This window comes from Varanus komodoensis, unplaced genomic scaffold, assembly GCF_004798865.1.
Source record: "Varanus komodoensis strain SLA01 unplaced genomic scaffold, ASM479886v1 scaffold54, whole genome shotgun sequence".
Lineage (NCBI taxonomy): Eukaryota > Metazoa > Chordata > Lepidosauria > Squamata > Varanidae > Varanus > Varanus komodoensis.
Genome location: NW_025336142.1, coordinates 319,279 through 341,707, shown reverse-complemented (window position 1 = coordinate 341,707; position 22,429 = coordinate 319,279). Strand labels below are relative to the sequence as shown.

Sequence of the window (22,429 nt, the reverse complement as noted above, 5' to 3'; positions counted from 1 at the left end):
GGTGTACAATTGAAGATGTTCGCTGCTTCAAACAAGTTAGCGTTACATTTGGCAGTAATGTTAATAAGTTAACATTACATTTGACAGTAACATTTCCATGAGCTTATTTTACATCCTCATAATAGACGTGTTGCTGGGTAAAATAAGCCAAACTACTATTCTTCCTGAGGAGGAGGAATAGCTTGTAACTTGTTCTGTTAGAGTATCCCATCGTTCCATGTGAAAGAATATCACATACAGCTGTAGAAGCCCTGCGTTTAGATCAGTGTGCAGTGTGGAATGGATGCAGATAACTAAGGCAGCTAAGACAGTGGCTGCGTTCACACGTCGTGACTAGTGGGTCCCTCCCGGCCAGCCAGAAAACGTTTCCGGCGGAGGCCGACGTATGCTCCCGTGGGCAACAGTTTGCACAGGGGCTCCAGCCCTCCTGGCGCACGTTCCCATGGAGGTGCCTCTGTGCTCCTGGGCACAGGAGGGGGCAGCCCCCGGCAGGGCGTGCGGTCTGCACATGAGTGTGCGAGAGCAGGCGGCAGCAGGGAGTGTTCGCGGGCTCCTCATGAGCAGGCAGGCGAGCAGGCAGTTGCTCCTTAGAGCGGCAGGAGAAAGCCAAGCCAGAAAAGGCAGCCGGCTGAGAGCTTGCCGGGGGGAGAGGCGGGCGGGATGGGCGGGAGCGGTGTACCCTGGGATTCCCAGCCACAGGGACTGATGGGATATTTGTGGCCACATGGAGGGAATGTGGTGGCGCATGGAACTACTCATGAAGCAAGGTAAGAAAGCTAACATCATAGTGTTGCTTGGTGTTGCATGTGAACAGTTGCGGAATACCTATCTAATGCACTTACATTTAATCATTCGTATATAAAGTTAAGCATGGACTATTCCAAGGTTGCCATTTAATTCAGGTAAACCTAGAGGCTATTTCTTAAATCATGCAATGATGCCACTTGCATGAGTTCCCTTTGTCAGATAACACGTTGTAAGCGCAGATGCCGCGTCATCGTTACTGCAGCAGCATAAACACGCTGGCATGGTCCCCCGAAAATTTGGGTAGGTTGTGGCTTCCCATCCCCTCCCTCTCAGGGACGGGGGCCATCCTGAACCTCATGGATAAGCCACAAGGGGCTGTTGGGGGGAAAACAGGAAACCTGCCTTCCGTGAATATCTTTTAAGATAATCTGAGATCTTTGCTATTGTTTTAGGCAATTATTTTAATATACTGAATTGAATATTCAACACGGTGCAAATTAGATTTGGCAGTGCAACTTTAGCCATCCTTCCCAGCCAGGATCTAGAATCATGACAGCTGCTTTCCTACCCCATAATATCTAGATCCAGGTTGGATGGGGAAGCTGTTGGGGAAGCAGTTGCGTTTCCACGGTAACTAGTCTGAATCTGCATTCCCCCAGAGCGGGTGCACGAGTCTTGGGAGGTGAACGGCTTTGGCTTTTTCTCTCTCTTGGTGCACTGCACCTGGGCATGATTTTTTGGTGCACCTTCATTTAGGTCCTTTTTCCGTCCTGGAGGAACCCTACCTTTTCCAGGGGTTCAGGTTATTTTGGGAGATACAGCTGATCTCACTGAGCATCTAGGCCAGGGGTCGGCAACCTTTAACACTCAAAGAGCCATTTGGACCCCTTTCCCACACAAAAGAAAACACCGGAGCCGCAAAACCCTTTTGACATCTGAAATGGAGATCACACTGCATATATCATTTTTTACCTTAATGCTATGTATATCTTCATTATGATTTAGCTGCAGCTCTTGTTCAGTCACTAAAAACTGTTATTTTTCATCTTGCATTATAAACTAGTAGGACTCCTTTCATATATTTTGAATAGGAGAACAGCTTCCTGAACAGTCAGAGTCAGTGCTAAAGGGCTGCATGCATCAAACAGCAAACCCCATAAGTTTGTCAGCAGTAAAAGCAAATGAATCTACCCACATACCATTAAACGTTTGGTTTTCTTCAGAAACTTTTCTTCGATTTATCCATGGTTGGCCTACAGGGCGGGGGGTGGGTTGGAGCTCAGTTAATCGGATGCAGGAGATACAGGTGTGTTTAGTGACTGATTCGCAGATAAACAGTCAAGTGCTGTGAACTGTGACAGGTCCCAAGCGCAGCTTTTAACATTCAGATGAAGGAGATGACACTGGGACAAAGAGAATCCTTTCAGCAGGTTTCGTGTAACATGAGAGCCCGCAGGAAGCTTGTTTAGCAGAGGAATGTAGCGATTTGCTTAACTAGCTCATTTACTTAACTAGCTAGCGCTGCCTTCCTGAGTGGAGCTTCGAGCGGATCGGCGGCTGTGCCGGCGCGCGTTTTGAGTGACGGAGCTGCAGCAGAGGAGTTCAAGAGCCACCTGTGGCTCCGGAGCCGCGGGTTGCCGACCCCTGGTCTAGGAGGAGAAGCTGTAGATGATATACACGAGGTCACAGTAATTCCTAGATGAGGATATTACTTTCCCTATTATTGTTTTCACAGCAGCTGTGACCCCTCATCTAGACATCACTGGCCCTGATTCGGCAGGGGACAGTGGATCAGGACCTTTCGCCATTGCCTTAGAAGGGATGGCTAGCCAAAGACGCGCCGAGAAAGCAGGTCATGGGTGGCTCTGAAGTCACAGTGCAGCCTTCCCTTGTCCGCAGCAGTTCTTCGGACCTCAGGAACTCTGTTCACACTGACGGATTTTCTAGGCTGTTGCTATGAAATTAGAATTGGAACTCTTCCCCCGTATTTTGAGAATACAGGGCAGCCTTCCAATCCCCTGGTATTCCCAGAGCGCCTCTGGAGTGTAAAACAGAACACTTCACTGGAATGAAGAGCCACAGAGAACCTTGTCCGAGGCCGTCCTTCTTCTCAGCACCTTTTCCCTGGACCTCTAGCCAACCCTTGGCCATCTTGGACTTGGAGCCAGGCGGGGACGAATGGCGAGGCCCCGTCCTCACCTCTGCGTTGAGCGCCCCGGTTGTGCCTTCCGTTTCCCTTTCAGCGCTCCGTTCTTCTCTCCCTCACCTGAACTTTGTGCTGGGGAGCAGCAGTGGATGCCCAAAACCACGTGCAGTTGCGGAAGTGCTCTTTCCAGCAGGGCCCCTGCTCACCGAGGGCGCCCAGCGTCGTGTCCCGGGCACCACACTTCAGCATCCCGCAGCCATCTCACGCACGGGGCACGGGGCTTGGCCTGGCCATTGCGATCCTCCTCCTTCGAGTTGCCTTCACTGGTATTAATGAGAGTGTGAGTCGAGCCGTTTAGAGAAAAAGGATGCCCTGCACAGCGTGGAACTGCTTCCCAGCTGATGCAGAGTTGGCTGCCATGGAACTGGGTGTTCCTGGTATGCGGCATCCACTGTGGTGGGCCCGTTCTGGGGGGGGGGGGTGGAAAATCAAGATTCCTGCAGAGACCCCTTTGCTTGAGCTTTCAGATATCTTGACTACCTGAGCCCTGGGGTTTTAGTATTCTGGTCTGTTTCAAGCTGCCTCCAGTAGTGGGATCTTACCTGCATTTGCGATGACCACAGATTCCTGGCGCAGCAGCTCAGGAACTAACTTCAAAAGGGGAGCGGCAGAAAAGCCCAAGGGCAGCAGCTTCCTGAAGCAAATGGCTGGCACTCATTGACTTCTAAGGCAAAAGGAGGGACCATGGGTTATCACACAGACAGACAGATGGACAGACGGGTACCTGGTAGCCGGGCCAGAGCCCCTCGGGTGTCACCTGGAGCCGCAGCCTCGCAGAGAAATGGACAGAGAACAGGCGAATTCTGCCCTCTTGGCCCTGGAGGAAGCGGGAACGCCTTTCTGAGCCCACCTCCCTGCCTCGCTTGGCTCGCGGACTCGACTGGCAGTGGTCGCCTTCCAGGCCGGCGGTGGGCCAGCCCTGCCCCTGCCCCCAGAGCAGGTGGGAGCGCCACGCACACGGCTCGTGTTGCTGAACACACCACAGATGGTCTCCAGGCGGCTCCCAGCAGGGCTGATGATGCGTCAAAAGTGCTGTGTACATGCTAAAAATTGTCACGCCGTTGTGAACTTGAATTTTGCCCTGGGGGAGCTCCCGTAATTCAGCAATTTTCCTTTTCAGAAGGAAACATACTTTAAGGATTAGAAAGAACGTTTAGTGTAAGACAAAAAGAAAGGCGCGTGTGGTTTTGCTTGTGCACAAAGGGGGGTGTCGGCGAAGGCGCCCGCCTTCTGCGCCGCGTTGGCAGCCCATTTGGCAGCCTCATTTCGGTTGCCCGGGACTTGCCCCCAGCCTTCCCGCCAGCCCCCTTGCTGTGTGGGATGCGCAGCGCTGCCTGCTCCTTCGTGCGCTCTGCGCCCGCGCACCTGCACGCGGCCTGCCCTGGGAAGGCCCCCAGCTGAGCAGTCCTCTGGCTGGAGGCCCCCACCCCTGACTGCCCCCGCGCCTCGGTCGGGAAGCCCTTCACTCCTTAGCAGTGGCTGCCTGGGCTGACCGGTGCTGGTGGGAGCCGTCGGTCGATGGGGTAGGGAGGGGGCAGCTGGGGTGGGTGGCCGGACTCCCCTGAGGTCCCATGCAGGGCTGCAGGAGCACAAGGAAAGTAATACTTGGTCTGTGGCCGGTGTGCCGGGACCTGCCTTTTTAGGGGGGGTGCCTCTGCTTAAAAGAAAGAAAACCTTGACAGTTATGTGGAAATGCAATCTAAGAAGCCCGAGTAGCTTGCTTGCTTTTTATTTGGTTCAGTGCACAGAAGACTGAATTCTGCAGCTTGCGATCAGGGAGATCAGCTGTCAGGGCTAAAAAAAAAATCGTGAAAATGCAAAGCGCCAGCCCAATTTTGACTCAGCGCTGGGTAGGTGCAAGGAGGAGGCATTGCAAGGGAGCGCCGCTGGTGAATCTGTGGCTCTTGCATGTGGTTTGCACTCTGCATGCGGTGAAGCCGCTCCGCTCGTCTGTTGCTTGCTTTCCCCACCACAAGCAGAAGTGCGGGTGCGGCCACTTTTCCCCTGGAGCCCTGCCTTCTTTTGCTCCTTCCCTGCTGGGTGATGGGGTCCCAGCGATTCCGGAGCTGCTAGTTTTGCGCCCGAGCGATGAGCTGCTGAGACGGGAGCAGGGCAGGACGTCGGGGGCCTTCCAGGCAGAACCTGCCGGGCCACGCATGCCACCTGCTCCCTCTTCCTGCAGAGTTTCTCCTGCCTGGGGTGGGGGGGAGTGCAGCAAGAGCAGACAGGAGTGCTGCCGCCGTCTTGCCGAAGGCCGTGGCGGCACAGTGACTCAGATGCTGCAGCCCATGAATCAGAGGCCGTGTGCCTGGCAGAGAGATTGCAGCGGTGGAAGACGGTTATCAGCAAGATGGATTTTGTGGAAATGGAAAGGCCTGTGATGACGAGGAAAGGGCTTCTGGGCTGGGCTTCCATACACAGAGCCGGCAGTAGCCGTGGCTGCTTTTCGGGCGCACTTTCCTCCGAAGGTTGGCCCGGGCGGGGGCATGTCTGAGCCGCCTGCCCCCTCCCTGCACAGCCTGAGCCCGCCGCAAGCGAGCCGCTCGCCTGTCGAAGTCCTGTGCAGCACGGCCCCTGCGTAGGGCTGCAGCCGGGCTGTCGCGGGCGTCACGCTCCGGGAGGGCCGTCTGGATGTTCTGCCTCGCGGGGCCGGCACGGCAGAGCGGTGCAGACGTCCGACTGCCGCCTCCTCTCCTGCCTCGACCCCCTTCCTCGAGCAGAGTGGCTCCAGCAGCCGCCCTCACGCGCTCTCCCTGCATTCTGCTTAATTCAGCCTGACTTAGAACATTTTTGTTTTTCATACATCCTTTCCTGAGTAGCTGATCCACATACGAGGCTTTGGCAATTCATCTCTGCAGCGTGTTCAGAAATGCTCTTCAAGCCACTTGGCCGGTATTCTTCCGTTGGCAACAAAATTTATATTTATGCCAGGTACATTTTAATAATGCATGCAATTAAAGGCTGTAGACTTCAACAGCCTTTTCTGTTGTATTCTCCTATATCGTGAAATGAAGCAGCCGACCAACTTGGCCGTCGGGTCTACTGATTTTTTCCTGCATCATTTCTGTTGTTTATTACATATTTATTCCTCCCTTTCTCAAGGAAGGCCAGGGCCGCGTTCTTCGCTTTCCGTTCTCTAATTCCCACACCGCAAATGTCGGTATTGTCTAGTGTCCTGGCAGAAAGGACCCCGTTGCTTGGCGAAGCCTCTTCAGTTCCACCGTTTATGCCAGGGTGATGCCACCCCCTCCTGCCCCCGTGTGCCACTGCTTCGGGGGGTGGGGGAGCCCGGGCACTCGGCACTTCCCCTCGTCCCGCACCTCTCCTCTCAGTCCGCATCCAACAAGGAGAATCCATACGTGGAGGCAGGTTTATGCTTTTGCACCCCCTCCTCAGTGCACGTTTGCATACCGATCAATACTTCTCCAATCCATATTGAATTGCTGGGATGTGCCTTTTATGCAGGGGTGTGAGTTCGTTTTATTTATGTATTATGTTTATATCCTTCCTTCCTTGCGTCCTTCCTTCCTTCCTTCCTTCCTAAGAACTGAAGGTGGCTACACAGTTCTCCTCCTCCTCCTCCTCTCGGTTCCACCCCCACAAGAACCACCTGAGAGTTGGTGAGTGGCCCAGAATCCTTCAGCGGCTCCATGCATGGCTGAGTGGGGATTCGAACCCAGATTGCCTGAGTCCCAGAGCTGTGCTCTTTGCCCCTGCGCCACAGGGGCTCTCACAGGCCGGCTGTGCACACTTTGTTCGCGTGCCAGTCTGTATCTGGGCTGCTCCTGGTGGCGAAGCAAAGAGCAAGTCTTTAAAAACCCTTTGTGTGACGGGAGGGCCTCTGGACTGCTGCTTCTCCTTTGCTGTGAGACTGTGAGCCTTCCAATAACTTGGTTTAAGAAAAATTATCCAGTGAAAGGGGATGTTTTCTGGATGCTGAATTCCACACTCAGCATCCGTGTTTATAACTGCTTATCACAGTTGCAGAACACATACGACAGACATGTGAACTAACACGCACAGAGCTAATTTCCATGTGCGTAGAGCTAATTGGAAGATTGCCTCCTCAGTGTCCTACTTCGGGTATGTTCCAGAATAAGGCAGTCCTGGTTTGGGCATGACTCACTGATGGATCCAAGTCTTAACTATCCAGCCGTTTCCCCCATGAATGGTGCTGTGCCTCTTTAACCGTGTACAGACACGCACTTCTCACTGGGATTCTGCCAAGGCAGCTAGTCCTGACATTTCAGTGGGTGCTGTTGACTTGCTTCGCTTAGACTGGGGGGTTACAAAGTCCGCAAGGGTCACCTCCTCTGCAGGAACGCGGAGCGTGCAGCCCTGTGCTTGAGCAGACCAGAAACTGGGAGCTGGCTGTCAGTTTACACTGAGCTGAATCCAAGAGGGTTCCTGAATTTTCAACTGCCTCTCTGCTAGGAGGCACGCAGGTCTGAATAAGCAGCACATCACGGATTGTGCGTCTGACAGAAACAGAAAATGCACATTAGAACCCTTGTGGAGGCAGGTTTCTGTTAGACTGCAGTGGAGCCAAAAGTGCAGGAAATCGCAGTCTTGCATTTACAAGAGTTGAGCGGGACTGCGAAGGACACACATTCTGGAGGGTCACTGTTTGTCGGAGAAGACCTGCCACAGGGCCTGTCAGGTAATAGCAATCTGATCACATTAAGCCCCAGTGCCTTTGTTTTGATCCATTCTTCTTCTCTCTAGATTTCAGACGGTCCGGGAGATGAGCGGTCCGAGTCTCCCTATGAAAGCGCAGATGAAGCTCTGACAGAAGCATTGCGTTCATCTAAAAAGTCTGAGCGAGGAGCGGCTGCAAAGAAGGAATGTGTGTGTCAGGTGAGAGAGAAGTTGAAGCAGGTCCCTCTTCACCCAGAGAGTTACGGGGAAATACGAGCCGTTGAAAGGCATCCGGCGCATGAGAGGGGCTTTTTGAAGTTGTCATCTGAATCAGTTCCTTCCCTGCCACACGCTGCTGGCAGGCTAGTTGGGCTGTTGGGCACTCGGCCAGCCACAGGTGGGCGCGGAACTCCCTTTCTTCCGCGCGTGGAATGGCTGGAGGTAGAGGGAGTCTTTGCTGCAGTTCTTCCCCGTTGGACCCCGTGGCTGCCTCCAGTATCGCGTCACTTGCAGTACAGTTATGGTTAGGGTCGCATAAAAAGTGTCCACATCCTGTGATCCAGAGAATAGTTCGTAAGTGCAGAAGGGAGCTTTCCCACCTCTTTCTGTAAACCGAAGGGGTTGAAAGCGAGGCTCACCAGACTCTGGCAGCTAATTTGAAATAGGAGGGTGGTCTTCGATCAGTGATAAAAGTAAGAGAGGAAATGCAGCTGAAAAGGAAAGGAAACATGTGCTAGCATTATTATTTTTCAAATTTTCCTCTTTTCAAAGCTCTGTGAAAAGCCCGGGGACTTGCTTCTTTGTGAAGGACGGTGTTTTGGTGCTTTTCATGCAAGCTGCACTGGAATCGCTCGAAATCCCTCCGGACACTTTGTGTGTAGTGAATGTTCTTCAGGCAAGTCCCCTTGTGCATGCCAGGAATGTTGCTATCTTGAGAACACGCTCAGCTGGAGAATACAGTGCCTCTAATCAAGTTCAGAGTTAACACAGAATTAGAGGTGAATTAGAACTTGAAATGGAGAACTAAGATACAGATAAAGGTGCAGGAGGATTGAGGAAGGGGGTCAGAGCTGTGTTCCCTCCTGTCTGTCTGTGACCTTTCTTTTCCTCTGTCTTTTCCGATGGGGTGGGGGGGGGGGGGGAGTTGAAACTCCTTGAACATCTTATGCATTCAGATGATCACGTCTGGTCCCTGCAGTTACCTGGAAGAGCTGTACCCTGAGTGTGGGCCTCGCTGGGTGTTTTAATCTCTACCTCCAGTATTAGAAAGCCTTTACTGGGTAGCTGCTGTACGTGATCAGCACGTTTCAAACCCGGCAAAGACCAAAATTTGTTTTAGGTGGGATCAGTCTTTGCTGTTGCACTAATCATAAGAAGTGCGCAGCATTCACAGGCCTCATTCACAGGTAACCCGGAGGCTGTGGCTGTCCCCTTCATGGTTGCTGCTCCCTCTTGTAGCTCTGTTGGTATTTGGGCTGAAATGCCGGGCTGCTCATCTCCCGGTAACCCAGAGGCGGTTCTTCGCGGCCTCTGCACATCACACACATTTTTCTCCCACTGTTGGGGAGTCTCCACACCTAAGCATCAGCCTGGGCAGCCCCCCTCCCACCCCCAGCCCTGCCCACCCCTCATTTCCTTTTTGACTGCCTCGCTGCCTCGATCAGGAGGAGCTGCTGTGCTCAGTGTGAGTATTTTTTCAGCGCTCTGTATTCTTCTCTCTACCACTCGTCCTCCTCAGCTCCCTACTCAGCTTTTTCTTTAACCCTTCTCTCCATGAACTCTATTTTCACTCTTTCCCTGTAAAATCCGCATGTGCGTATACATGATTTTCCTACCTGCATTCTCTGATCTTTCGCTTCCTCCTAGGAGGCTCTTCTCCACTCTCTGCCTTCCCCATCGACTGTGGTGGCGTCAAAGACACCCTTTAGCACGGCTCCTAAGACTGAATTGTGCAGTAAGCCCTCCCCCCGGACCCCGGACACAGTCCCTCTGCTTTGCTGGACAGCTGAGGCACCCCTTGCTTTGCTGCTTGGGTTGTTCCCTGAGAGCCGGAGAGGGGTCCGGCCCGGATGTGGTGGTCATGGATGGTGTGGATCCTCCGGGAGGTGGCTCACGCACCTGAGGGGCACAAGAATGCAGCTTTGCATTCATGCACGGGGAGTAAGGGGAAATGCTGGAAGCCCTTTTGGTATCGGGTAGCTGATGGCTCCTTGCGATTTACCACTATTGAAAGGCACAAACTCTGCCAGCAGATGCATTTAAGGGTGAAAAGAGAGAACCCGTGTGAAGAATCGGGTTGTGTCGGTACAGGCAGTGGAGTTGTTTCCAGCTCAGCAACACAATGAATTTCTGATGTTTGAAAATTACCTGTAGCCAGAGATGAATCTTGGTTTGCCCTAATCTTGAAAAATACTCAGTGCCGTTTTTCATTTTCTTTGTTAGGTGTTCATTCATGTTTTGTGTGCAAAGAGAGCAAGTCAGAAGTCAAGCGCTGTATAGTATCCCACTGTGGGAAATTCTACCACGAAGCTTGCGTGAAGAAGTTCCGCATGACGGTGTTTGAGAACAGGGGCTTCCGGTGTCCTCTCCACAGCTGTGTGAGCTGCCACGTCTCTAACCCTTCAAACCCCAAAGTGTCCAAAGGTACCTTTTCAGTGTGTTTTCTCTTACCTGCTGTGAGCGGCAGCCGAGCTCGGAGGTGGGTTGTGCAGACCCTCCGGGGTGCTGACTATCTCTTCTCTTCTCTGCGAGGAGAGGGAAGGCGAGGCTCTCCTCGTCCGTTTCCATTCTTCTCATGGATGGGGCCCGCTCAGTAAATCCCGCGCAGTGGAGGGTCCCGGGTGCCTCTTCGGTGGCTTGGCACGAGAGGAGGTGAGGGCCCCCTGCTGTTTCTGGCAGAGAAGTGGCCGAGCTCCCCAGCTGTTTCAGATCTGTGAGTGCTTTGAGGATTCTGGGGACAGCTGTGGGCACAGCCAAACGCGTCTCCCCGGGAGAACGTGGTGGGTCACAAAGGGCTGTCGTGGGGGCCTGGCAGGTCAGAAGCCGCAAGGAGCTTGTGTGCAAGCGGGCGGGGGGGGGGGCACCACTTGCTTAACCCCACAGAAGCTCAGCAAAGGCCCAAGTGCAGCTGCAATCCTAGGCACCATGTGTGGAACCCAGTGGGAACAACTTCTGAGGAGCCCTGGAGCCAGAAGCACCTTCCCAAGGCCGGAAGGTTCTCCGAGGCCCCCTTCCTTCCTGAGGGAACAGGTCGAGCGCTGGTGGGGCCTGTGCCTACGCTGACTGGCAGCGCTGCGCCGGCATCAGGTGGTGTTGGGCCTGTGTGCCTGGAGTTTGCCAGGGCAGTGCAGAACAGTGGAAAATGCCCCAAGTTCATCAGCGCTTTCCCCACCCAACCTTTCCTTAAGATAACTGGACTAGCAAAGTGTCAAATCAGCTGGACAAATTGAAAGATTGCATATTATCTTTTTTTTAACAGAGTCCAGCCTAAAGCGCCAGTAAACAGTGCTCAGGCAGAGTGAAACATTGGCAAAAGGTACTGAGTCAGAAGAATTACCCGCTGCCCTTTTCTCTTTCCTCTTCTGGTGGACACTGAAAATGCTGAAGCAGCGTAGATCATAATTTGGGGCCTTTAGGGCCGTGTTTGTCTTGCGTTGTTAAGCGCACGGTGCTCGCCGGCCACACTGGGCCCAGAGGGAGCGTTTAGCGTGTGAATTGGAAGGGTGTGCTTTCCTTCAGTCTTCTGCAGACTGACAGCACAAGGCCAGCTGAAAGAAAAGTAATTTGCCACTTCCTACAGGAAAACTTCAGTTCTGAGACAGAGCGCATGCCTGTCCCTCCCTGTTATGGGAACGTCAACTCTGCAGGCGAGTGTGGGGACACCCGGAGGCACCATGTGAGGTGCTGTGGCCCCGTGGAAGCAGCCGCGTGAGGCTTCGGAGCCCTCCACACACACGTGCTTCCGCCTCGCCCCGGAGCTCTTTTGCTGCTCTAGGCAAGGGGGCATTCCGGCACCTCACAGGCAGGCGTGCCCCCTCCTCCCCTCCCCCTGCCAGCTGCCAGCACCCTCCTCCTCGCCTGCCTTGTCCCCGGCAGCAGAGAGCGGCTTCCGCAGGCCTCCCTGGGTCCTGCCTGGGGGGCCTTTCCTCACAAGAGGCCTTCCGGGGAAGGTGGCTGGCTGTGCTGCAGAATCGGCCTCCTCAGGGAAGGGGCTGGCCCACCTGCCTGGCTCTGCGTAGTCCTCGGAACAAGGCCACATGCAGGCCACCCACCCCCGGAAAGCCAGCACATGTGGCCACCCTGTCGGCCGCAGCGGCAGCCCCCAGCACCAAGCTCTGCTTGCCAGTTCTGGAGTCCTGCAATGTTCTGATCTATTAGGTTAATCTAATCATCATTCTACTCAAACCATGCCAATATTAAGGACTGAGGGCTCCTTTCCCTTCTGCGATGATGCAGCAGGACCTGCCTGGCTGCCCCACACCTTACCCGCGAGCCGGCATGGGGGGCACTGCAGCCACCAGTGGTGGCTCCGTGCGGGTTTCACGCACGGCCATCCCATGGGGAAGCGCCTGCCGAGGGTCCGGCTGTGCCTAGGGTTCCCGGAGCCTCCCGTGCTCTGCTGCCAATGAGCTTCTGTGGGTTTAAGCCTTCTTGCTGCGCTCCAGGTCTTCCTCGCCATCCTTCAGAAGGGACGGCAGAAGGCGGATTTCTGCTTCTCTGCTGTCTGGATGTTGAAGCTACCTGCTTCTCGGGGCCGCTAGGTCCCTTCTCCACTTTAGATGGATGCTCATTTAATTTACTGACGAACGTAACGAGGAGCACTCAGAGCAAGCGTTGCCTGCTTCTTCAGACATGCTCCGTTATGCCTTCCTTTCTCATTGTTTGAAGGCTCCTGGCTGTTTGCGTTCACTTGATTAATGGAGGGATTGTAAAATTAGCACTGCACTTGGAGGCGGGGTTTTTCTTTGCAGATCAGCTTGCTGTGCGATACAAAAGTCTGGTTTTAACTTGCGGCCAGTGGCGTGCAGCACACTGCTGCCTGTGGCCAGTGTGCTTCTGTTGAGGAACGGTTGTGCATCAGCCGTGGCTCAGCTGCACCACGTCTTTGGGCACTGCAGCAAATGGCACGCGCACCTCCGAGTGGAGGAGCAGCGCCCTCGTCGCGGTGCCGCTCAGCTTATGCACGTATTCCTGACACTTGCGACGGTGTGGCTGGGACTCGGGGCAGGAGCAGCAGGCGGTGTCAGTAAACATCCGAGTGAGTGAGGTGGAATCGTTAATGTTTAGGGCAAAGATGCGGCGTGCCTTCAGAGTGTCCCAAAGAACGGCAGCCTCGCCGAGGCCCCCAGCCCTTTCGATGGCCGTCCTTGAAATGCGCGCCTCTCCATGCAAGTCTCTTTCTTTGTGCCAGGCAAGATGGTGCGCTGCGTCCGCTGCCCCGTCGCGTATCATGCCGGGGACGGCTGTGTGGCCGCCGGGTGCGCGGTGCTCACGTCCAGCAGCATCGTGTGCACCAGCCACTTCACAGCCACGAAGGGGAAGAGCCACCATGCGCATGTCAACGTCAGCTGGTGCTTTGTGTGCTCAAAGGGTGAGTGAAGATCGTTCGCTCGCTGGCTGTGACAGTGGCGGGCATTCGGTTTAACTTTCTGTGTTGAGGCTGTTGCTGTAGCAGTGTCTCTTCTTACCCTAAAATCCTGGCCGGTTACGCCAACAAGTGTGTGTTGCTAGCAGGGCAGGTAGCAAGCAGTGTGTTTGGAATGAGCGCGCTTGCATACTTGGCAGCGTGGTTGTGCGCGGCACCTGAAACGAAGAGAAGCAAGCTGCTGTCTCAGGCATCTGAGAAGCCTTTTTGCTGCTGAAATGATCTTGCTTCATGCAAAGTAAAACAGTAGGTATCGGTTTGTACCCAGGCTTGGACCGGCCAAGACCGACAGCCACAAGAAACCTGCCCAGTCCAGAGTGTTTCTGACAACACAGCTGCCGTCTCTCGCACGGACGAGGAAGGTGGTGCCAGGGCCATCGCCCTGCACGCCAGGGCCGGACTCGGTCCCCTGGCTCCCCCTGACAGCAGTCCGTGCTGCTGGCACCAGCGACACCGAGCCAACACCTTCCTGGGCGGGCTTAACGGTTTGGCAAGTTTCATCTTTTTTCTCTTCATTTAGATGTGGTCCGTTTTGCTTCTCTCTTTGCAGGTGGAAGTCTTTTATGTTGCGAGTCATGTCCAGCGGCATTTCACCCAGATTGTTTAAACATTGAAATGCCAGATGGAAGCTGGTACTGCAACGACTGTAAAGCAGGAAAGAAAATTCATTTTCAGGATATTATTTGGGTCAAACTGGGAAATTACAGGTTTGGACTTAAAAATAAAATGGATATTTGAAGAGGATATTATTATTTGTCTGTTTCCTGCCCTGCCCTGCCCTTGTGGTACCCAGGGCGTGGGGGCTCCCATGGGTGGGCACGCATGCGCAGGCAGGCAGACTTAGCTGCCCAACTCAGCCACTGTTGCTGACCCGTGCGGGAGACACGGGGTCCTCTGACCCTTCCTCCTCCTTGTGAATTCTTCCCTGGTAGGTGGTGGCCTGCAGAAGTCTGTCATCCAAAGCATGTTCCCCCAAACATTCAGAAAATGAAGCACGAAGTCGGAGAGTTTCCTGTGTTTTTCTTCGGCTCTAAAGACTATTATTGGACGCATCAAGCCCGTGTGTTTCCCTATATGGAAGGAGACCGGGGAAGCAGATACCAGGGAATTAAAGGAATCGGGAAAGTTTTTAAGAACGGTACACATATTTAATGACTGTGCTTAAAACAAAAACTTTGACTGTAATATATGGGACGAGCAGTAGAACTTCAGGTTTCCACATGCACTGAGATAGTTTCAGTGAGCTTGAATTTGAATATTTTCAGAATGCTTTATTGCTTTTAAGACATGCTTATTTATTCCTCCACTTTTTAATTTGCATTTTGCCCAAAGAGGTCGGAAATTTCCCCCCTTCCAGTTTCATTCCACTTCCAACCAGAAAGGGGTTGATTTTGGACCCCTGAACAGTCTTGCTTTCAGCTGCTCGTTGTGCAGGGCTCATTTACTGAATGGCATCGCCTGGTGCTGACAATTTTGATCTGGGCTGCCCCGGCACAGGCTGGGGGCCAGAGTCCCTGGGGCCCCTGAGCTTCTGCTGATGGGGTTCTTTGCCCTGCCAGGACCTCGCCCACCAGTTGTAGGTCAAGGGTTTTGCAGTAATGGGGTGATGGAAACCTAGCGGAAGAGCACGTTTCTGGAACGGGTCAGGTCAAGGGGGCCCCACTGCCCTGCCCCAGGCAAGGGACAAGTAGGGAAGCCAGGCGTGGAGGGCCAGAACTGAAGAGTGCAGCCCATGGTGACAGGCCCTGAAGACAGGTGACCTGAGAAAGGAAGCAGGAAAGCAAGCAAATATATTTATACAATACATAAAAATAAATTTGCTTCTTTTTGCTGCGTTTCGGTGAACCAGAGTCTACCCTCTGTATTTTATTCACCATGTAAGAAACATACGTCAGAGTGCTCAGAGTTCACTTGTATCCACTTCCTAAAATGCACAAACTAAATTGTCTGTAATTTGAAGTTGGACACGTACTGAGAACAAAACTCTGAGTCCACCTTGGGCCAGGCAGTCCAGGAATATTGCACTGCAGGGTTGCAAAGTAAAGGCACAGCTCTGCAAGCGCTGCCCACCGCGTCCCCTTCCCCGCACGATTGGCGTGCGTGCACACGCGTCAGGGCAGAGTCGGAGCATGGCGGGTTATGGGTAGAGGTGCGGTGGGCTCGCATGGGTGAAAAAACAGTTCATGCAGTTTATACCAAAAGCTTCTTTTCAAAGCTTTGCAAGATGCTGAAGCACGCTTTCGAGAAATAAAGTGTCTGCGGGAAGCCAAAGAAACGCAAGAGAACGAGCGCAAACCGCCTCCTTACAAGCACATCAAGGTAAGAGGGTCCATCGTGTCAGTCTGCTGCGCAGGGAGGGTCTCCCCAGGGGGGCAGCCAGAAAGGCCCCCTGGTGCCACTGGGGAAGGAACTGCCAAGGCCCCCGTCACTGCTGGCCCACGGGCGGGACTTTGAGGGGCCTTGCGCGGATCCTGAACCTGAAGGAACGGCAGCTGCCCAGGACGCACCTGGAGGCAGGAGCCAGGCGTGGGGTTAAGCACCTACCGGGAGTCACAGGACTCGCCTCTCTCTCTGAGCATGCATAGGATCGTGGCCTCAGAGAGAAACAGCTTTCGTTACCTCTGCATCCTGATTTACCAAATCTCGCTCCAGGTCTTTATAGGGAATGTATCTGCATTCATTTGATGGCAAAAATATGTCGGAATGTTAACGTGAATTAACCCAACCCTAACATGACTAAGGCACAAAAAACTCCCAGAGGATTTTATGTGACAGATTAAAAACTAACCACCATGAAGAAAGCAAATTTATGGGTGAATAAATTGTGTTCAGAGTAAAAATAGCTGTATAGATGCAATATTGCATGCCATTAGTCTCTAAAAAGAACTGTTTGATTTTTCCTTTTGGTATGTGTCAAAGAGAACAAGATACTGGTTTATGTGGGTCTGCTTCCTTAAAATCCTTATCATTAAGGGTGGCTTTTGGATGTTTTCATCTGCAGCATAACCGCACAATTTATATAGCTAGAAACCACACAAAAGTGGTTGAAATCACCCTGTGAGGCAACTGCAGGTGTGAGAAGGATCTCGGGAGCGTGTGCTGCACTGTGCATTGGTCTAACCTGACAGGGCAGAGGAGTGGCGTTTGAAAACATACGTACCTGTATGTACATAATGATGATTCTATAAGGACATGTTTTCTAGCCTATTAAACCTTCTGGAGAACCAGGAATGCCTTTTAAGTCTGTAGTGGGTGTGATAGTTGGTGTAATGAAATCTTTAAATGATTGTTGCTATTACTGCATTATATTTGTATCCTGCCATTCCTTCAGCGTTCCAAGAGTTAACCTGTTTGAGTTTAACAGGAGGCTTGTGCGATAAATTACCCCGGAAACATTTCTGCGCACTCAGAGCTGTAACCAGAGCTGGTGGGGTGTGGGGCCACAGGGCTGGCCTGGGGACTGCGAGATCCGGGTTCTAGGGAGAGATGGTGGGGGGTAAGCTCAGTGGTTCTGCGTGGATGGCGAGTCGGTCCCCTTGCTGTCGCGGCGGCTGGGCCAGGTGTGGGGAGAAGCGCTTCCTGTTCGCCTGTGCTGGAAGCGCACGGCGGCCTGGCCTGCAAGCCAACGGCCGCATTGGCCATCGCCAGGCTCAGACCTGCAGAGCAGAGCGCTTTCTGGCTGGTTCCATAGGTGGGAGGCAGCCTGGAAGGTTGCAGGGTTTAGATGCTGGGGAAGGAGCGTTTTTGGCAACCGGCGGGTGGGCGGGGGGAGGCTTGTCTCCAGCAAAATGAGCGTGCGTGGTGGGGGAAGGGCAAGGAATCTTGCAATCCAGGGCATTTGGATGCTTACCCCATTTCTTGTTCCGTTCAGGTGAACAAGCCCTTTGGAAGGGTTCAGATTTATACCGCTGACATTTCTGAAATCCCCAAGTGTAACTGCAAGCCATCTGATGAAAACCCGTGTGGGTCCGATTCCGAGTGTCTAAACCGGATGCTGATGTACGAGTGCCACCCGCAAGTGTGTCCAGCCGGGGAGCGCTGCCAGAACCAGTGCTTCACCAAGCGCCAGTACCCCGAGACCAAGATCATCAAGACCGACGGCAAGGGGTGGGGCCTGGTGGCCAAGAGGGACATCAGAAAGGTACGCCACGCCAGGCGAGAGGCGGCCACCTCCCGGGCGCTGTGCCCCGCTCCTCACGCGCCTGCTGTGCGCAGAGTGTCTGGGATGCTCTGCTCAAGCCTGGCACCGCTTTGGGAAGGATGCACTTGTGCTGGGTGGCCTGAGCAAGCAGCACCCTGTGGCTCATCCTGTCTGTGGGAGTTTGCCAGACCCGTGCACGGTGCAGCGTTCTTCAGTGGGAATGTGTGGACGTGCATCTGGCGTCAGTTCAGTTCCGCTGAAGAGAAGCGTCCGGCACGATGGTCCCGGCGCTGGACCAAGGGCTGGGAGAGCTGGGGTCCTCTGCAGGGTCTTGGCATCACCCGTGTGTCCCACCTGAGCACCACGTGGCTTCGGGCCAGTCGCAGATCCTCAGCCCAGTCTTGTTGTGGGGATAAAACGAGGCCATCTAAGCCACTTCAGGTTCCCTATCCCAGGAGCGGGGGGGGGGGGGGGGGGGGGATGTAGCAGTCACAGTAAACGTGCCGGGAAGATTGGCTGGTTGAGTGAAAAAGGCACACAGAGCCAACAGCCGAGTGCTTTGTGTCCTTTTGGCAGCAATGCGTCTCTGTTTTTCAGGGTGAATTTGTGAATGAATATGTCGGCGAGTTAATTGATGAAGAGGAATGTATGGCAAGAATCAAATACGCGCATGAAAATGACATCACACACTTTTACATGCTTACCATTGATAAGGTGTGGTATTATTATTATTATTATTATTATTATTATTATTATTATTATTATTATTATTATTATTATAACATTTCTATGCCGCCCCTTGCCGAAGCCTCGGGGCGGCTTACAACACAATAAAATACATTGAAATACAATAGCACATAATAAATTACCATTAAATACAAAAATACAAAAAATACATTGAGTTACAAACATAATAATATAAAATTAAAATTATCAGTATAAAATAAGTAAATAAATAATATAGGAGGAGAAAAGAAAAGGAAGAAGAAGTTGCCCTGGCCAGATCATATATTTTAACAATTAAAATGATGTTTAAATAAAAAGGTCTTTACCTGGCGCCGAAAAACCAGTAACGACGGTGCCAGGCGGACCTCTTTGGGGAGTGAATTCCGTGATTACCGTGATGAATCCTGTATTTTTCCCAGATAAAGTTCCCCTTTCAATACAGGCCCCTGAAAAATGGATCTGTCCGCACAGTTTTTCTGATCAAAACAAGAGTCTCTGTGGGGTCTCCTTGGGCAACTAGAATGCTGAGCTAGCAAGCAGGTTTCCGCACGGGGCCACTTTGTGCTGAGGTGTGGAGCCGCAAGCCACACGAAGGGTGCGCGGCCTGGTCGGCTCCGTGGCCATTGCTTTGGTGAACGCAGCACTGTCGTCAGGTTTCTTTGATTGGCAATCAGACGCGTCACCTTTCTCCCTCGCAGGACCGCATCATCGATGCCGGGCCCAAAGGAAACTACTCCCGCTTTATGAATCACAGCTGCCAACCAAATTGCGAGACTCTGAAGTGGACCGTCCACGGCGACACGCGCGTCGGGCTGTTTGCGGTGTGCGACATTCCAGCAGGTACAGATGAACGCCTAAAACTGCCGCTTGCCTGGCGGCAAAGCTCCACGGGGTCTGCCGCTGTTCAGCTTCCAGACCTCGCCTCATGCTTGGCCTGTTCTGGCGAGCAAGCCAAGGCGAGGAAGTCTGCAAACAGCCTTCTGTTCCCTCGGGGGGGAATTTTGGGCCTCCCAAGGAGGTTTTTATAGGCAGCTGCTGCACCTAGCCAGACCAGCGCGCCTCTCCACAAATGTCCGGTGTACTTGGACTTGTCCTGCGAAGACTGGCTGCCCTGTTCGCAGCCACTGCTGTGCACCGCAGGCCCCCGTTCACTCACGCCTGTGCCAGCGACGCCTGTGCGGAGCTGGCGTTTGCCCCAGGGGGCCAGCAGCGTCTCCACTTTGCCCACGTCTTTGACAGCTCTTCCCTAAACTGCTTCGGCATTCCAGGTTTCCAAGTAAAAATTCAAGGAAACTTGGTTGATTTTCCTGACAAATAAAGAGAGCAATCTTCTTAAATTTAGGAGGCAAAACTAAAAATTGCACAAATGTTCAGACCAATCTCCAAAGCAGTTCAGAACTGTTATCAGCATATGAATTTAAATCACAAAACCTTACAATTTAAATATTAAAACTATGCAACAAGTGAGCCCAGAAGGAGAGACAAAGGGGCACGGGAAGGGAGGAGGGGCTTGTTTTAACTTCGTCAAATAACCAAGAATGTCCAGAGCGAGCAAGTGCCGGTCTTCTGCCCTCTCATAACAACAACAGTGCCTCTCTTTCCTAGGGACAGAGCTGACTTTTAATTACAATCTGGACTGCCTGGGCAATGAAAAAACTGCCTGTAAGTGTGGTGCTGCAAACTGTAGTGGTTTTCTTGGAGACAGACCAAAGGTAAGCAGAGGACGTAAGGAACAGCACCCCACCCCAGCTCTCACTTGCGGCAGTCCTGCCCCACCCATCCCAGTATTTCAGGGTACCAGACGACTTCAGAGCATTAGCTCAGAATACATTTAGCAACATGCCCATAACTTTTATGTTTCAACCCAGCAAATCTAGTGCTTTAGCTGCATTAGAGAAAAACCATGCCAGCCAGCATCAGAAGTCTGTGTCCGCAGAAGAAGGGTCTTGTTTCACACACAACTCATCCGCTGAGCCTGGGCAGGGAGTTTGGTGGCCCCGGGAAGCTTCTTTGGAGGGGCCGCCGGCCATGGCCACTGGCCTCGTGCGGAGCCACCCTCAGCCTCTTGCGCTCTGCGGCAACTTTCTCTCTGCTCGCTTTCTATTGACTCGAAATAGAAAATGCGTGAGAGAAATGGCTGGGCTTCTGAAGGGTCTCATAACTGATGGCGCAGGGCCGCTGAGAGTGTCTCGTAGTGGCTCTCTTGGAAGCCACCTTCATGGCTGCCATCGAACTGCCACTGTTCGCAGGTCTGGCTGCAGGTTTACGCGGATTGCAATTTCTTGTGATTTTAGAAATGCTGATTTTGCATCATGGGGTATTTTCAGAACTCATCTTCTAATGCTTCAGAGGAGAAAGGAAAAAAGACTAAAAGAAGAGCAAGGAGGCGTAAAACAAAGACTGAAGGAAGGAAAAAATCGGAGGATTACTGTTTCCGTTGTGGCGATGGAGGCCAACTTGTTTTATGTGACAGAAAATCTTGTACAAAGGCATACCATCTCTCTTGCCTGGATTTGGTAAAGCGCCCGTTTGGTGAGTAAACATGCCGCAATGCCTCTTACGCCTGCAGAAGTCTTCACTGAAAATCAGGGTCTGTAATGGTGTACCCAGTTGCTAAAACGATTCCGAGTTTAGCAGGGACGTGGGCTTAAAGAAAGAAGAACATAGCAAAGAATTTGTAAGGCCAGAATTCATGGGGGCGAGGAGTGGGGAACGTCAGGGTTTTTGAAGATCCAGTCTCCAGCCGCCCAGGGAGAGCATTGTTACTAGTGCACACGAACAGCCCTGCTGGATCCGACCAGAGGCCCACGCAGTCCAGCCCTCGGGACACGTGGCGGCAGACCAGCTCCCCCAGGAGCCCGCCAGCTGGCCCAGCTCAGCACCAGGCGTGCGCAAGCAGGCTGCCTCCGTCCGAGGGCACCTGCGGGGAGCAGGCCGATTCCCGGGGCTGCCGACGGGAAGGGAGCCGGGTGCACAGCCAGCACCCGTGAATGGACCTGGGGGTGAATGCACGCAGAGCTGCAGGCAGCCTGTCCCCATGGAGGAGGTGGCCTGTGGTGGAGGCTCGGGGGGGGGCTCAGGCTCCGGGACACCCGTGCGTCTTTCCAGCTCCACCCTGGTATGTGCTTTCCAGCTGCCGTTTGCTGTGGGATCAGACCCGGTGCATGTCATGGCTTTTCTCCATGCACTGCCTGTCCACCAACTCGTGTCCTACCTGGCAGGGGAGCACCTTCCCGAAAGGGTCTCTTTGGCTTATTGCCCAAACCGTCGTTAAGGCAAAATGCCTGCCTTTAAACGGGCAACCCTGGCATGTCTTTGTAATACCTGGCGCCATCCAGGTGCTTCTCCAACAAACCGCTTGTATCTCTTTGTCGCGGCAGGGAGGTGGGAGTGCCCGTGGCACCACTGCGACGTCTGCGGCAAGCCCTCGGCCTCCTTCTGCCACTTCTGCCCAAACTCGTTCTGCAAGGACCACCGAAGCGACACGGCGCTCAGCTCCAACCGGCGTGGGCAGCTCTCCTGCTCGGACCATGTTGGGGCGAACTTCACGGGGAGGAGAGCACGGAGGCCCCCTGGGAAGCTTTCCGCACTGGCATGCAAGAGGCGGCAAAGGAACAAATGGAAGCGGCTGGCACATAAATAGCAGCGGACTGCGGCTCACGTCCCGGTGCTGCCCTGTACATACGCTGTGAATAGGGTCAGGGAAGGACGCCTTCGACGTACCTTGCGCAAGAACGGGGTTTAGGGAAAATCATTTTTAATCCACTGAGCCAAATGCGGCAGGGCATCCCTGCCGCACCTGCACTGATCATGAGCTGGCGTGCCAAGTTCAGACGCTTCCGGACAACCCGCTCGACTCGTTGGCAGTAACAGCAACACTGGAACTGTTGCGGTTGAAACAGTTCTTTGCAGTATTTTCTAGTTGGAGATATCCTGGATTTCCAGCCCAGTAATTAAGGTATATATGCATAGCTTTTGAAATAGTAGTCACCACTCAGCCATTGTTTAAATAGTACTTAGGTTTTACAGCAGAACGTTGTGGGAAGAGCTTGCTGGCCTGGGGCCAGGTGGGCGGGCATCCTGCCCTGCCGAGGCACGGATCCTGGCACCTCCGGGCTGGGGGTGCTTTGGGGCTGCTCTGCTCTCTTGCGCCCTCCTGCTGCCAAGGACTGTGAGCGGGAGAGGAGGAGAACTCCCCGCGCTGCCCCATCACGAGCCCCGGAAGAGCCCCGCCTCCTGTAAGGCCACATTTAAATTGATGACTAAATCTGTGCCCAATTTTTAGATTGTATTTGCATAATAAAAGTCTTTCAAAAACAAATTAAAA

General features: G+C 53.2%; 1 protein-coding gene across 4 annotated transcripts in view; it reads left to right on the top strand.

Annotated features, from left to right (window-relative positions):
* NSD2 (nuclear receptor binding SET domain protein 2) overlaps positions 1 to 22,429 on the top strand; it is a 59,035-nt gene extending 36,606 nt beyond the window's left edge. For 3 of the 4 annotated variants that reach the window (XM_044448274.1, XM_044448275.1, XM_044448276.1), the window contains 13 exons: positions 7,679 to 7,810; positions 8,363 to 8,486; positions 10,034 to 10,234; positions 13,002 to 13,181; positions 13,786 to 13,942; positions 14,168 to 14,373; positions 15,451 to 15,554; positions 17,107 to 17,376; positions 17,974 to 18,090; positions 18,801 to 18,942; positions 19,708 to 19,814; positions 20,430 to 20,634; positions 21,483 to 22,429. In XM_044448274.1, the coding sequence (XP_044304209.1) occupies positions 7,679 to 7,810; positions 8,363 to 8,486; positions 10,034 to 10,234; positions 13,002 to 13,181; positions 13,786 to 13,942; positions 14,168 to 14,373; positions 15,451 to 15,554; positions 17,107 to 17,376; positions 17,974 to 18,090; positions 18,801 to 18,942; positions 19,708 to 19,814; positions 20,430 to 20,634; positions 21,483 to 21,745 (2,208 nt within the window). In that variant the 3' untranslated portion in view covers positions 21,746 to 22,429. Of the gene's footprint in view, positions 1 to 7,678; positions 7,811 to 8,362; positions 8,487 to 10,033; positions 10,235 to 11,069; positions 11,127 to 13,001; positions 13,182 to 13,785; positions 13,943 to 14,167; positions 14,374 to 15,450; positions 15,555 to 17,106; positions 17,377 to 17,973; positions 18,091 to 18,800; positions 18,943 to 19,707; positions 19,815 to 20,429; positions 20,635 to 21,482 lie in introns of those variants that run through there. The other variant, XM_044448277.1, reaches the window with a different exon arrangement.